The sequence below is a fragment of the Natrix helvetica genome (genome assembly GCF_964273705.1).
Source record: "Natrix helvetica genome assembly, chromosome: 1".
In the NCBI taxonomy this organism is placed as follows: Eukaryota; Metazoa; Chordata; class Lepidosauria; order Squamata; family Natricidae; genus Natrix; species Natrix helvetica.
The window spans coordinates 112,607,438-112,623,765 of NC_138548.1; the positions used below are offsets into that span (position 1 = coordinate 112,607,438).

Consider the following 16,328-nt stretch of genomic DNA (forward strand, 5'->3'; position numbering starts at 1 on the left):
ATCTTGCTAACAACCACAAAGGAGTGTTTTAGAGAATACTAAATTCTCAAATCTCACTTCCTAATCATTTTCAGGAATTGCTCATTAACTACGTCTAAGTACTAGAGAACTTTGGACTAACAAAACTGAAAATGCCAGGTAAGTCTGCCCTCAATTGTGAATGAAATAAAAAGTTAATCATGACTTAAACTTGACAAACTTCTCAAACTTAAGTAATGTAAGCTTAATCAACCTTAAAGAAATGTAATAGATGTTACTATTATAATCAAATTTCTTAATAAAAAATATAAAATTCTTAACATAAACACACACACACACAAACTAAGGATCTCACTCAGTGGATTATTGGATCAGTATTTAGTAAACAGAAAAAGATATATTCAATCATAAACCATGTATGTTTTATTTACTATACTTTAATGCAGGGGTAAGGGAGCATGGCTGGCCTGGGAATTCTGGGAGTTGAGGTCCACCAGTCATAAAAGTGCCATAGTTCTCTACCCCTGCTGTAATGTAATGAAGTTCCTAAGAATTCCATCATTGAGACTTGATATGGTATCCTTTTTCTATATAGCTGCATTTTATTTGTATGGCTACATTGATATATTTTTTTGTTTGTTTATGTAGTTTCCATGCATGATATGTTTTTAAATACCGTAAGTATTATTTTTATTAAGATCCTGAACTATTCAATGATGCGTCTTTTAAAACCACACAGACACAAATGTTTGATTGCGAAGGATTTTAAAATATAGCAAATATGCAACCATATAAATGTCAGCACCAGAGTGGGCCAGAGAAGTTCAAACCAATTTTATTCAAAGGGTGTAAACAAATTCTTACAAGTTCATGTAAGTGCAGTAACCCAAGTTGTGTAATTTTTAAGCCATAAAATTGAATTGCAGCAGATTGTATTCAATGAAAAATTGACCTCATACAAAACAATACTAAATTATTGTAGCACCCGCCACCATCGCACAAATAGGAACAAAATGAATATAGAGAAAATGTGCTGTGTATTTCCCCCACATAAATATAACTTGAAAGTGTTTTAGTAAGAGCATTAGTATTATTGTATACAGAAATATTAAAGAATACAAAACACAATCTGCTGTAAACTTTAAAGAATATTTAATAAGCTTTTAAAAAATAATGTATAGCTTTATTTTCCTATGAGGTGCATGAAAATATACCATTCCTTTTTGCTGCAAGAATACCCAAGGAACCAAGAAAAACTACAATGGATAGTAACAGGTAACATTAAAAAAAGTAGTTATATGGAAACTGGAATATGAAAAGAAGTAGAGCCACATAATAAAAACATTTTGTAAAATGGAGAGCAACATTTACAAAACTGTAGACGGGAGATGCAGAGGACCTCCAATCTCTCACACCATCGTTAGAACTTTGGGAATTCTTCATGTTATGTTTTATACATTTTCTATGTGCTTATCTAGAAATACCAAATGATTTGCAAATATATACATAGCCATGAGTAGATGGTTACTGCAAATCTCTGACCTAAACTGGATGTGACTTGGATCTGAATAGGTAACTTGCCTGGGGCTTCTACTTGGATTTTCAGACTTGAGAGGTTGAACATTTGAAGGCGCAACCAGTTTTGTGTGGTGGTAGAGATCAGGCAATGGGAAAAGCCATTCATGCTCTTGTCTCAGAATGTGCTTCTATCTTAAACAGATTGTCTTTTGTAGGGTGACTATAGTGGATAATGCTGTGAAGAAAAACATTTGGTTGGCAATTTTTAAAGAAACAAAACAGCTGTAGAGGAAAGAGCAGCATCTTTCTCTCACCCTGTGGTTGTCCTGTTGTTGCTTTTTTTTTTGAATGCATTTAAAAATGTACAAGATAAAGCCAGGGATGGATTGATGCTTTGTCACACCTAGAGTTGAGCTTTAGTCAAGGGTATCCACTGTAGCGAACTCAAGTTTGCCTGACATAATCTGAAAAACAGCTTTCAAGATTTGAAGGCTGTAGTCTTGTGCATCAATTTGCGGGGAGTAAATTCCACTGAGATCTATGGGATCTCATGCAGGATATACAGTGAATAAGTTTGCATGTCATTCGTGGTCTTTTTAAAAAAACAACTAGATTGCTATACACTCTTGTTCCAGTGCTGTTTAGGTAGAATCTTAGGGCATGATTAGGAAACTCCAATCCAACCTTTTCTAAATGGGTCCCTTCCAGCTCTTTGGAGTTCAAAGTCCCACCATAGTCCAACCTGCATGAAGGTTGTAGTTCAAGATAAACTGGAGAGCATTAAATTGCCCCATCTCTAGTGATCCCAATCCTGGTGTCCTCCTGATGCCATTGTCGGTGGCTGTGTTGACTGGAAACTTCTGGGAGTTACTTTGTGCTATCAGCAACACCACTGCACAATTTTAAAGAAGTCTTTATGCTCTGATTTCTAAGGTACGTGTTCTTCCATAGCATATGTGGCAAATGTACCTTTTAGTATGGCAAACTGAAAGAGAAATCTTAACATAATGTGCTAGAAAAACCACATTGTAGATTAGAAACCTATTATTTAATCTGTGCTGAACCTTTCTTCTCCCAGCCTCCCCCCCCCCCCATAGGTAACACACCTAGGTAGCTATTAATAGCTATTTTACAGTATATTAAAGCACACATCATTTTAGGAATATTCACAATAGACAAAAGACACATTCCTAGCAAGTAAGACAGAAATGTAAACTCACATCCTTAATTTGCATTGACCTTAAGTCTTTGGGCCATGAAACAAATTAAGCACACTGGACCCAAACCTGAACCTCTAGGGGGCAGGCTCCACAGCTGATCCTAAATAGCTTTGGTCATATTATATGTTTAAAGCCTTGTGCTTATAATATAGAAAAGGAATTGCACTGGCTTCTTGAATACTGTCTGGAATACACATGTCACTAAAGAATTAGTGAAGAATCACAAGCATTTCCTTCTTTCAATCGGACTTGTAAAAATTGCTTACTGTTGCTTATTTGGGCTCAATTATTTTCTGCCCTAAAAAACCACCAAAAACCACAGTGACTGATTAATGAACCATAATGAATATACAATAGTCTGTTATGTTAGCTACAGGTATCTAGTCTGATGGCTGGTGATGGTTTCCTAAATTTGTTTGGTTTTTGTGTTACAGGCAGCCAGGATTTGCTTTAGCACCAAGGTTTTTCCAACATGCATAAGGAGGAAGCTTCTGATAAGCAAGTAATTCCCCATGGTATACAGTCTTAGTTCCTCTCATTTCAAAGTAAAGGCTCTCTATGTTGCATTCGGTCCTGTACACTTTCTTTTAAAAGCTTTAAAGAAAAACGTCTAACTATTTCATTACACACTATGTTCCTTGGATTTTCAGCACCTGCCTTTTGTTATGACAATGTCCTGTGAACCAAGAACACCATCCTTTCTGGATAGTGTGATGGTGATTTAGGCTTCCTATGAAGATACTTAAAGTTACTAACATGAAGGTGCTTTTTAGGTTAGTGTTACTCAATAGGTGTTGAATTGTTTATATTGCCAGCATGTAGAAGGGAGATTGGAATCTGATACTAGATATTTAGGTGATGTACAGTATCCTGAAAAGAGGTTCCAATTATTTAACAACAGCAAGAAAATAGTCTTTCCATTAAAATTAATCTCCTGAAATAAAGTCTTAGAAATCAAAGAATGGCCTTTCACATGTCATTAGTTATTAAAGCAACTTATAAATAAATAATAAGGTTAAATATGAAAGCATTACTAGCTGGTTCAGTTTGGGCACTGAAAATAAAATCCCCAGCTTAGAATTATCTTGGCCTTCTAAACACAAAGATTCAACAAGTGTGAAACCTATCTTGTGATGTTGAAGAAAACAGCAAGCCCTCTATCTTTGCAATGAATGGTCATCTTACACACAATACCAAGGCTATTTATCTAGATTTCCAAGCTATGAAACATTTGTTACTGTTTGTTCTGTAAAATTCAGGAAGCCTTTGAGGTTATTGTTTAACTATTGAGAAACTATTAGTTTCTTTCTTTTTCAATCAGTATTAAGAAATGATTAATGCCTACCTATTCCCTGCTGAGATTCCTGTTCACTCCTATGACTTAATTTCTGTGAGTAACTCTGCTGAGTCGCCTACTTTTATTTGTATAAAGGGGATCTTCAGGAGTACTTTAATATTTTTAGAACTCATCTTTTACCTTTAGAACCTATGTTTTATTTGTATAGCCTTATTTTATGATAACGGAGATCATAGAGATGGCAATCTAAAAGCTGTCAGTAGGTGTGCTAGTAAAACTGTCAAAAGCAATGAGCAATGACAACTAACAGCAATGGAATTTCAAAGTCACTCTTCGTTCCTGTATAGGGGAAAGAAGCAAAACCACAAAATAATTGGAAAATAACATGTACATTATTGCTTAAAGTCAAACTTGTCCATTGTATGTACATTTGACAGGGCAAGAGGAATCAAAAGAGTCAACTGGAGGGTGGAATAGGAATTTCTACACATTGCTATAACTGGCTACTGCTGGGCTCTTCAACTCTTCACTCGTGGGTAGACTTCAGCTCCCAGAATTCCTCAGCCAACTAAGCTGGCTGGCAAGTTTGGATGTTGAAGTCCACACATCTTGAAGTTCCAAGGTTGAGAAACACTGCTCTAGAGCAGGGGTCCCCAATCCCCAACCCACAAACCAGTACTGATCCATGGCCTGTAGGCACCAAACAGCAGAAATGGAGGTGAGCAGTGAGCGAGTGAAACTGCACATTCTTGGGATCTAGGTTGTGTGCTCCTCCCCCTCCCATCCCCCAGTCCATGGAAAAATTGTCTTCCATGAAACCAGCCCCTGGTGCCAAACAGGTTGGGGAGCACTTCTGTAGAGCGTGGGCTCTGTTGTGTACTGGCGAGCCTGGCCAGCAGAGGGCGTTCATTCGGAGAAGCCCTCTGATTGGTCCAGGCACGCCTGCCGGCCGGCGGGAAAAATACCCTGTTCCTATTGGTTCGCCGTCTGACAGCTGCATGTATAAATAGCTGTCAGACGGCTTTCGTTCTCTGGTTCCTGTCAGTTCTGTTGAGCTTAATAAACGCGTTAAAGTAACGACCGGCTCCGTCTCCTCAGTTCCAAGACCTAACAGGCTCCAGTTGGTCTAGGATTCAAATCCTAACCTATACTACTACTTTCTTGAATTACAGCCCTGAGGTAGTGTTTCTTTACAGAAAATGATGAGAATGTTCTAGCATTTCCTAGCATAGTCAAGATATTATCACATTTCCTATTTTTCTTTGTATATTAAATGTTTGTATTGAAGCTATTTGTACAGTTTATAAATGAATAATACTGTACCCTAAATCGGGTGCTTTGTCTTCAATCAAGCATATGTATCAGATGTAAGGTTGCCCCCACATATACACACACATTGCATGGAATCATGAAACTTTAACTTTGCAGAGGGAGATCTTAGATAAGGGTGCTAGGTTTTACTGATATGGTTGGCCCTGATTTTATGTGGTTGACTCTTTTTGCAGTTGTAAACTTTCATTCTTATGTACTTCAAAGAGCTATGAATATTAAGGGGAAAATAACTTCCTGTCTTCCTTTTGGGGGGGTACTTTTGAGTCAGTTTTACTCCTGGTGGCTGCCTGGACAGGTCCCTGCAGGTTTCTTCACAAATATTCAGAAGTAGTTTGCCACGTCCTACTTCCTCGGTCTGAGACAGAGTGACGGCCCAAAGTCAGCTGGCTTTGCTTCTAAGGCACAGGATTAGAACTCACTGTCTTCTGGTTTCTAGCCTGGTGCTTTAACCACTGCACCAACTTGGCCCATTAGCTTCCATTACTGGAAAAATAAATAACGATCTTCTGTACCTAAAAGATGGAAAGCAAGGAAAGGGCTGAATTAATGTCCCTTTGCTTTTTTTTTTTTTTTAAAAAAAGCAGAACTGAAGAGAAGGGAACTGTCTTTAGATGGCCTCTGAGTGGATTAACAATGTATACACATTGACATTAAATTCTACTTGCATGTTGATCATGAATACTATATTCATGATCAAGAACAATTCCAGTTATGATAGCCACAGTTAGTGGTATATCATTTTTTAAAAAAAATACTGGCTTACAACTATGCATTCTAAGTCTGGTCAATCTTCTGTCAGCATGCAGGTATTAACACACATATTAGTGCTCACCTACAATGATAATCCACTCATTTTATTGATATATGATTTATTAAAGCAAGACAGATACAGCTGACCCATCAAGCACTTTGATCTAAGTCTTCATTGTTGAGACAGAGAGCAGATAATCTATGTTAGCCTTTCACTAGCCTACAGTTGTAAGCAGTGATGGGAATGTGCTTGAAAATCTTTCCCTGCATGTTCTTCTATGTATATTAATGCAGAGAAAAGGGAAAAAAGGAGACGAATGTTTGTTTAAAACCTTTTTGGTTGGTGGGGAATTTCTTCAAACCTCCCAATTCCTTCTTGGAATAATTTGTTTCTTTAAAAAGCAGCTACCAAGCATGTTTACAGCATGGTTCCCCACCTCCCCCAAGTAAATCTATCCTATTTAAAGGTGAAAATATGACAAAGCAAATTAAGGAAAAGGCAAAGAGACAAAGGGACCAACAACAGAAAAAACACCAAAACTGGAATAACACTTAAAAGAAAATCCAGAGGACAGTGACAGATTACATATCCGCTGAAGAATAAATCTGTTTGATGCAATTGCTTGTTTCTCAGTGGCCTAAGTTTCTTCCCTAGGAAATCTTTCCATTTGACTCCATGGTCCCGTGGAATACAAAGGAAGAGAAGGCTGATGTGCTCTGTAGGCAGCTGCTAGAATTGTCGGTGTGTATCTATAGGGATGTATTCAGACATTAGTACTTGAACGTCATTACACTGATTTAAAGAATTCCAGTTCTGTTTACAGCCAGATTTGACTGGACATCTGAAACCCTTTCTTCACACTTTCCCCAAAGACCTCTCTCATTCCGCGACACAATTCTGAGAGTCCAAAGCAGGCCCCTGGGCTGAGGTGTTAAGCTGGCTAAAACCAAATGCTAACAAATGGCTGCTCCACATCCTCTCTACCGTCACGAAAAGGCGCTCCCTGTACTTTGAGGACTGATGAAATAGGGCTAGAGGGGAACATTTCTATTGGTCAACAGCCTGCAGAGACTAAACTCCACCTCGAACTAAATCACAGTCTGTGCAACAGAGAGCCGCTCCTTTCTTGCCATTGAGAGAGAAGAATTTATTTTGTCAGAGCAAGTCTGAGTTCCACGATGATGATACCGTTTGAGTGGTGTGACAAAACTAGGGTGATCCACAATTTTTCCATAGAGGAGTATACAGTTTATTTTACATAGAAAAAATATGACAACAGGATGGAGGGTCCTCTCTTTCATCTTGTGGAGAGGTGGCTGACGGACCCTGAAGATGATTTTTATGCACAGTAGGTATCTGCCTTGACAACCTGACAATACATGGTCATTGCAAATGTCAGTCCAAGAATCTGCGGATACAAAAATCATGGTCAGGACATTAAACAGGATACAACGTTATCTCTATTCTTTAACGATATGCACAGCTGCACCCTATGAATCCGGAAGGAGTAAGGAATTTCCCATGCCACCCAGGGTATACCAATTCTACATAAAGCTGTTCTGCATAATCAACAGGACATGCTCAGTTTGGGGCTAACCTAATGGAGAGTCAAAGGAGAGTTATGAAATTTCTTCACAATCAAAAAGAAAAGGGAGGAAAGACACCTGGATTATAACTCAAATCATAGTTAAAAAGCCCTTTAGATTAGGTAATTTGGGAGAGGGGCAAAAGCCCCTCTATTTTCTAACAAAATAATAGAGATAGAAGGAACTTTTGAGGTCTTCTTGTCCAACCCCCTGCTCGGGCAAGAAACCCTATACCAGTGATGACGAACCTATGGCACGCGTGCCACAAGTGGTACGCGGAGCCATTTGTCAGGGCACGCGAGGTGCTGCCCTGTCAGCTGGCCAGCGCGCATGTGCGCACTGGCCAGCTGAGTTCCCCTTTTAAAAGCTATTTTTCACCTTCCCCAGGCTCCAGAGGCTTTATAGGAGCCTGGGGAGGCTTCAGGGACCGTCCGGAGGCTTCCCTGACGCCTTCGGAGCGCTTAAAATAACCCTCCGAGCAACCCAGAAGTCACTTCCGGTTTGCTCGGAGGGTGGTTTTAAGCATTCCGAAGGCTTCAGGGAAGCCTCCGGACGGTCCCTGAAGCCTCCTCAGGCTCCTATAAAGCCTCTGGAGCCTGGGGAGGGCGAAGAAAGCATGTAAAAATGGGGGGGTCGCGCGTTGTGTGCGCATGCGCACTGGGGGGTCGTGCATTGCATTATGGGTGCAGCATGCCAGCACACAACCCCCCTGCGCTCCCCCCACTTGTGGCACGCGAGCCAAAAAAGGTTCACCATCGCTGCCCTATACAATTTAAAACCTATGGTTCTCCAATCTCTTCTTAAAAACCTCCCGTGTTGGAGGATCCACAATTTAAGAAACAAGATGTTCCACTGATTAGTTGTTCTAACTGTCATCCCAAAGGCACTTTCTCTAAAGGCAACTGGACTTTTTTTGTTTTTCCTTTCGCTTCCTTTCGCTTCTCATCCAACAAGCTTCTTTAGTTCTGACTGAATGAAGCTTCTTGGATGAGAGGTGAAACATCTTCAGGAAAAACAAAGAAAGTCTAGTTGCCTTTTGAAGAAAGCAACTTTGGGACAGCCATGACCTGGATGATTGAGAATCTCCATAGGCATTTGTTCTGTCAGGAAATTATTCCTTAATTCTAGGATGGTTCTCTCCTTGATTAGTTGCCATCTATTTTTATCTAGCTTGGCTATCTATGCCATTATTTTATGTGGGCATTCTGCTTCCTCGTGGACTTTTTGCTCAGAGAAAAGAGTCTTTTTGGGGCAACAGTTTGGCTAAGTGTTGATTCCATCGGTAGGCATTGCCAAAGGACATCGGAACCCTCCATATTCTGTCTGTCAAACTTTTTCCTCAGTCTTTTGTCCATGTACAGAAGAAGTAAGGACTTGTGCTGCATGGCCTGTCCTCCTCTTTACTCTGCCCTGAGCAAAATTATGCTTGGGTATGTCCATTATGGTTTATAGCAGAGGTGTCAAACTTGACTTCATTGAGGGCCACATGAGGATTGTGTTTGACCTCAGGGGGCCAGGATACAGCATGGCCAAGTCAGGTGTGGCCAGCTCCATATCACTTGTATTGGGGCGCCTATGATGGCCAATCGCTCTGCCAGCGAAAACAGGTTCCCGAGCTCTGTTTGGCTGCAATGGCCTCCTGCAACCCTCCTGCAACCCAGATCTAAGCACTCCACAGGTGAGATACATCCCCCCCCAGGCCTTGAGTTTGACACCCCTGGTTTATAGGCTTGTTTTTGTGTGACTCCTATAAATAATCTGCACAAGACTGTATGCTACCAGAAGGCTGATGTACAGTAACTTGTTATGGAACTCTAATAGAGAATGGCTAGCTCTGTATCTAATTTTCATTTTCTACTATTTTATGGGAAAACCATGACAAATAATCAGGTATAAAAATAAGAGAGGATTACAAAGTAGAGATGTATTTTATCTACTCTAATTCTGGAGAGTTGGGCATAGTTAAATCCACTGATTTCAACAGGATTAGCCTCCTTAATTCTGTATTAAATTGTGACATTAATTTGGAGAGGGGGGAAAATCCTACAACCCTACAGGATTAATTCTAAATGGTGATGACAAGTTTAAATCACTAGGGCTGTAAGTTAACAACATGTTTGCCTGTTTTGGCTCAAATCGGGTACAATATAAGCGGTTTTAATCACAGTTCTTGTTTGTTAATTTTAAGCAGCTTTATACTGTTCTTAGGATCTCAGAACAACTTTCTGAGGATTGGAGGAAAAGATTTAAAGTGTAAGAGGCAGTGAAGTGATCAAGTAAAAATATGCTAATTACTGAACAGGCCTGCTTTCAAATAAAAATTCATTATGAGGGATCTCTTGCAGTTTAGGCTAAGGCACAATAAATCAATTACTATTCCCCATTAACTTAGGCTTAACCAATTTTATGTAGAAACCATTGCTATTTTATATCATCAGATACTCTAATTAAACTAAGGAAGGATCATTAAACACCCATGACTTGTAGATGTTTGCACGTTTGCACACAAGCAGGAGGAAGCAAACAGTGTTCAACATAAAAAAGGCAAGTTTTTCTTTAGATCAATCTTCTTGCAGTTCTGATAGGTAGGCTACAATCCCGGACCAATTTATCAATGAATAAATTCAATGGAATTTCTTTTTGAGGAAGATTTATAGGATTTTGCTACTAATACCAGATGCTAATGCTAAGCTGAAATGCATTTAAATCCTTCACGGTGGTAAAATAAACAGAAAGCACACAGGAAATACCTGAACCAATGCTGTGCAAATTCCAAAAATTCCAACTGCTAACAGGTTCTCCTGAAGCCACAATTTCACTGTTTCGTAGCAAGGCTAGAGAAAAAACAACAACACATTATGCTATAAGGAAGTCAACAACCTAAGGAGAACCTACAACTCATATCAAACTTGGTAATCGGCAGTGTCAATTTAAGCTTTCCAGTGGAGATGAAAAGCATCTCTGGGGACTTTCTTGCAATGAAATATGTCTTTAAAGGCCTAGAAAAACTGTACAGCTGAAGATCAAGTGGATACTCTGTGCAAGATTCATGAACACACACACACACACACACACACACACACACACACGCGCGAACAATGTCTGCTTCTCATGTATGCCCTACAAATCAGACTGCTGCGTTTCTAAACCGAATAGTAAATCTTAGTGCTTTAAACAGAAATGCTGGGCAAGAATGTGAGAAGGCAATTATAGACCAATTATTGCTTAAACAAATCATTACCCAAATACTTCACTTGGGTTTCTAGCAACCACAAAGTAACCAGATGACATTACATTTGTTCTAACATGTTAGTCCCAGTGTCAGTGTGTCAAATTTTACCACTGATAATTTCCTAGGAGGATTTGCAGGCTCGACTCATAAAGACAAGAGGTTTTAAAATAACAATCGAATCAATAGTAGGATTTACTTTTAGTTTTGATACATTCCTGTGATAGATCACCTTGGACTTATTTTTCAGCATAACTTTTTGAGTATGCTCATGAAGGGTTTGGTTGAATTTGAGTCTGCGAGCCCAATATGCTATCCACACTCGGGTAACATCTTGTACACCTAGGTGGATTCCAGAATACTTTCTGAATGCAGGAATGTTTCTTGGGAAGTTGATTGGCATCCTTCAAATCTCAAAAGACTATGGTATCGTGCTCTGGAAAGAGATCCTAACACAGCATCTGGTGTGGCTAAAAAGTTCAATTTGGGAGTTGCAATCCCTTCCACATTGAGGGCAGATGCATTCTGTCCCATGCCCAGCCCCCAGATTTCGCTGGTTCTGGGATTGCCTCTTTGCCTCAGCCTGCCAAACAAGTGTCTCTTCGAATTGGAGGAGGCCACGCTGCGTCTTTGGCTTCCAAGCTGAATGATCAGAGGTCAAGGTTTCCCAGCTGTTAATGTCCATTCCCAAGGCCTTTAGATCCCTATTGCAGACATCCTTATATCGCAGCTGTGATCTCTCTCTGGGGCGCTCCCTCTCTCCTTGGGAAAGAGACTGCTTTTTCCCCCCTGTAGAAAACCTCTAAATACCGATTATTTCATCAGAGCTGCTTTCCTAGAGATTATCAGTGTCTGCTGTGACAACAGGCCAGTTGATCTCAGCCACCACTGCAGACCGAATGTTGTGTATGCAATCTTCTGAACTGGCAACACAAAACCAGGCAGTTCTGTCTTATCCTGTAAAGTCTTGTTTTCTTGTTTCCTGGTCTCATCTTGGGCACATTCTGCGAGATGCTAAAGTTTGATCCTAAGATTCAAAGAATGGGCTTCTGTCTTGATGGGCTGCAGTTCTCTGGAACTTTTATACACAGACACAGACCCACTACAGGGGTGTTAAACTGGCAGTCCGCGGGGCGGATGCGTCATGCGCAGGCCGTGCCCACCCCAGCTCCGCAAATGGGGGAAATGTCAGAAAACGTCACATGAAGGCAACATGACACGGTGAGTTTGAGAGAAACAACTGCAAGGATTTCACTATTGGGTTACTCTTATGCAGTATATTAGCCTCTACCATTTAAGTTAGCTGCTAGTTGTCATAGCAATCCATTATTTTCAGTTATCATAGAACATTTAGACAGACGTACTCATTTTGCCTTTATCATTCCTATCGAAGATACTTCAAAATAACCTTGCTGTTGATACATCAACCTGGCACTGAGCTGAGGAAAAGGGACAGTTTTTCGCCCTCCCAGAGCCTCCATGCGGGCTCTGCACTTACCTGGCATCCAAAATGGGCCACGTGGAGACACCTGGGAGGGGCGAGGCAGGGTCAGCCAGTCATTACAACTACCAATTTAATGAACCAGATTAAAATTAACATCTGGTTAGCCCGAACCAGTCCAAACTGGTCGAATCCCACACCTCTCAAATTTCCTTTCCCTCTTTCTTTTCCAATATATCTGCCTCTCTCTCCCTTTGATGCCTGCACCATATTCCATATCATCTTTTGCTCCTTGCTGTGTTTTTATTCCCTACTTGATTCCTTTTGCTCCCCGTGATATTCTTGCTTCCTCTGTCTTAAACTTGCATGCAAATTTGTATAGGGCTATGTTTTTAAGTGTATTTCCCTGTTTCCATTTGAGTTAATAAAAATTGCCCTCCCCATTTTACCTTTACCTGCCTGCTTTGGAAGTGTATCCCTCTAATGTGCCTTTCACAAGCATTCAGATTACTAGAAGTTGCCTTGACTCACGTTCTTGGGTTTTGTGTTTTTACTTCTCCCACTGACACTTAAAGGTGAACTTCTTATTAAGGCTCTTTCTCCTCTTGGTTGGTTGTCTGAGAAGTATGCCAAATTAGGATGAATGAGTCAGAATAGACTTTCTGATAGAAGTTTAGTCACCCTTAAAGATGGGCACAACAGCATGTAGCAAACAGGCAAAGTAATGGCATTTTTTCTTTCACTAGTAGATTCTAAAAATTCTAGTCTTGTTACCTGATTCATGATTTACATTTAATACTCACAGCTTTCCACCAGGTCCCTGGGGAATGAAGTCCACAGTTTTCACTAAATTCCAAGCAGCATGAATCCGGCACCCGTGTGGTATTGTACACTTCAAACCAGTCAGTGTAGTTGGAGACACCACAGCATCTGAACTGGAGGGGAATAAGAGAATTACAAGTCACCTTAGTCAAGAGGCCAATTTAAAGATCAGGTTCAATGGGCCCAGCATGCCAGAATGCCTCTGGACTGCACATCTGGGAAGAGGAAGTACTATACCTCTTATTCAAGTTCATTCATTTCTGAATAAAACATCATGTAAATTTCTCCAGATTTAGCTGGTTAACCTGAGAAAATTATGAGTCTATTACAAATCTATTACAAACAGTCCTCCTTTAATGACCCTAATTGGGACTTGAATTTCTATCACTAAGTGAAGTGGTCATTAGGTGAAACATCACATGACTACACTGCTTAGTGATGGCAGTTCCGGTAGTCTCAGTTGTGGTAATTAGGCCAGAACCACAGTGTTGTTAGTCGAGGATCTCACACTTTTCCTGCCCTGTTGCATTCACCTCCACTTCAACTCCTCCCAGTCTCCTATCTCCCTCCTCTGTCTCAGCTCTTTTGGTCACCTCTCACTCTGGTCTGCAACCCACCTCCCTGCACTCCATTGCCCCTGCCATCCAATGGGCATCCCCAGGTGACTTTTGCCATCCTCTTCCTCCTGCTGCTGAAGGGGTGCCCACCTTTCATGAGCTGGCCCACCTTTCGTGGTGCAGTCTCGGGAGGGTCTTGCAAGGCTTTGGAAGGACCTCATGAATGGTCAGGCTGGGCAAACCTTGTCAGCACTGGGAAGCAGATGGTAAAAGTCAGCTGGGGGCAGTGAAGGGTGATGAGATGGCAGAGTGCAGGGCTGTGGGGCTGCAGGGCAAAGGTCAGGGCAGCAAGGGTAGAGTGCAGGAAAGCCAAAAGGAGAGAGACGGGGAGGATACAAGCAGATAGGAATTTAAGCGTAACCTGCAGTCATAATTGAGAGCAGGCTGCCAAGCTCTTAAATTTTGATCACATAATTGTGGAGATTTGGTAACAGCCACAAATACAAGGAGTAGTTGTAAACATTCAGCATCGTCATAACTTCAAACAGCTGCTGAACAAAATGTCATGAACTGAGGACCACCTATATTAGTGACTCAGTTTCCTTGTTATATCAGAGCAGAGAGCCCAGGAGCATCAGAGACTTCTATGTCTCTTTACATCCATTGTAATATCAGAAGAGAACATCTAAGAGATAACTATTGCATAAGAGGAAGATTAGTTTGCTTCTAGATAATCCTATACCCTTAAGGCATTCCATTTGGGTACAATATGTAGGGGAGAGAAAACGAGTTTAAAAGAATCGTTTTGCCTAATCATCACATTCCTATTTATTCTGAAATGCTCCTAACCAATGGTTCTCAACCAGTGGGCTGTGGAACCCGGGGGGGGGACACGATGATGTCATGGGGGAGCATGAAGACTTGAAAAAAGTTATGATTTAAATATTGAATTAAGTGGGGGGTCCGTGGTCACGAACTATGGCCACAAAAGGGGGTTCATGGTGAAGAACAGATTGAGAACTATAGTGCCTAATATTCAACATGGCTTGGAAAGTTGCTGAATAAAGCTATCTTGTCCTATCTGACAAGAATGCTAGATGTCTTGTCCTATCTTTGGACAACAGAACAGCAAAAGAACTAATCTTCAATTGGGTGGAAACTGAAGAAAACATTTTTGTCAATATACAATACGTGCATTTTACAATACAAATGAAGAGAACTAGAATTACATCAATGGCAGGAAAAGCCAAGAAAAGCATTTCCACTGTTCCTTCTTCATGGGACTTAAAAAGAGAAAAGAAAAACTCAACTCAGAAAATTGTTTGTCATAAGACATGATATTACCAGCAATACAGAGTGCGGTTGCATTATTTTTCAAGTATGTTATTACCATTCCAAAAAGTGTTCGGGTTACAGCAATGACAATTGTAATGGATGACATGTAAAAATGTCTTCATTTGGCTTCAAATTCATACATGCTCTGTTTTGAAATTTTCTTTGACATTTACTAATGAAGTCATGATCTGGGAACTGAGACTGAAGGCAGCCACGTTTTTCAAATATCAAAGTGTTAAATGTAGATTTATATCTCTTCTATTGTAGCAATTCAGCATCTGGAATGTGAACCTTAGTTTTCAAGAGATAGCAATCTGTAGATTGTTCTAGGACAGTGGGTCTCAACCTTTCTAATGCCGCAACCCTTTAATGCAGTTCCTCATGTTGTGGTGACCCCCAACCATAAGATTATTTTATGTTTTCCATATTTTTTCAAAAATATGTGTTTTCCAATGGTCCTAGGCGACCCCTGTGAAAGGGTCATTCGACCCCCAAAGGGGTCCCGACTCACAAGTTGAGAACCACTGTTCTAGGAGCTCAGGATGCCTTTGTGAGATCTACTCTGCAAAGCTGATAAAAAGGGCAGTCACACTGTACAACTGGGCAGGTGAGTTCATAGTTATGCCAACCAGATAGCATTGAATTAATGAGCAGCAGCTCCACTGAATGTGGGTTTATTTATTTATTTAATATGTTTATATCGCTGCCAATCTTGTACACATGACTTTGGGCAGCTAACAATTATTGTATTATTGGGTCATGGGATAACTCTCTAGTTCAGTTCTGCCACTCTCAAATTATTAAAATTATTATTTTAATTGTCTACTTGCACATGAATCTATGTGGATCTGGCAAATTAGCATTCTGAATTGTTCCAAATTGTCCCATTTGCCTTTGCCTTTAAGGAAGGCTGAGAAAAATGAAGAGACTCTGAAGTTCCTGTGTTATTTTTGTTTCACGCTTTTAGTGTTCTTTGCCTGTTGTCCAAATGCAAGTAGATTTCTTAATGTACAACACTATGCCCTCTAACCTTTCTGAAGTGACTACAATCAAAGGCTCCACATTCTTTTACTGTCAAATATTGCCTGAAGCAAGTTTCCCATGGCAGAAATGACTGAGGAGGATGACTGAGGAAAATCGCAGATCTTTGATCCTGCCTCCAAGTACACTTCGAAATAGATGGGAAATGTGATTCTTTTCTCTGTAGAGATGCCAAGGCAGTTGGGTTATTTAGTAACTGCTGAACTCTCACAATGAATGA

At 40.4% G+C, this 16,328-nt stretch overlaps 1 protein-coding gene and 1 long non-coding RNA gene across 11 annotated transcripts in view; one reads left to right on the forward strand and one right to left on the reverse strand.

Moving 5' to 3' along the window:
* The first annotated feature begins 799 nt into the window (after window positions 1-799).
* Window positions 800-5,807, forward strand: LOC309401337. Its single transcript, XR_014176770.1, has 2 exons — window positions 800-4,885; window positions 5,145-5,807. It is a non-coding gene; the product is annotated as an uncharacterized lncRNA (long non-coding RNA).
* Window positions 5,470-16,328, reverse strand: part of TSPAN4 (tetraspanin 4) — a 752,078-nt gene continuing 741,219 nt past the window's right edge. For all 10 annotated transcript variants that reach the window (XM_081970276.1, XM_081970273.1, XM_081970275.1 and 7 more), the window contains 3 exons: window positions 13,157-13,288; window positions 10,434-10,517; window positions 5,470-7,505 (listed from right to left, as the gene is read on the reverse strand). In XM_081970276.1, the coding sequence (XP_081826402.1) occupies window positions 7,437-7,505; window positions 10,434-10,517; window positions 13,157-13,288 (285 nt within the window). In that variant the 3' untranslated portion in view covers window positions 5,470-7,436. The remainder of the gene's footprint in view (window positions 7,506-10,433; window positions 10,518-13,156; window positions 13,289-16,328) is intronic.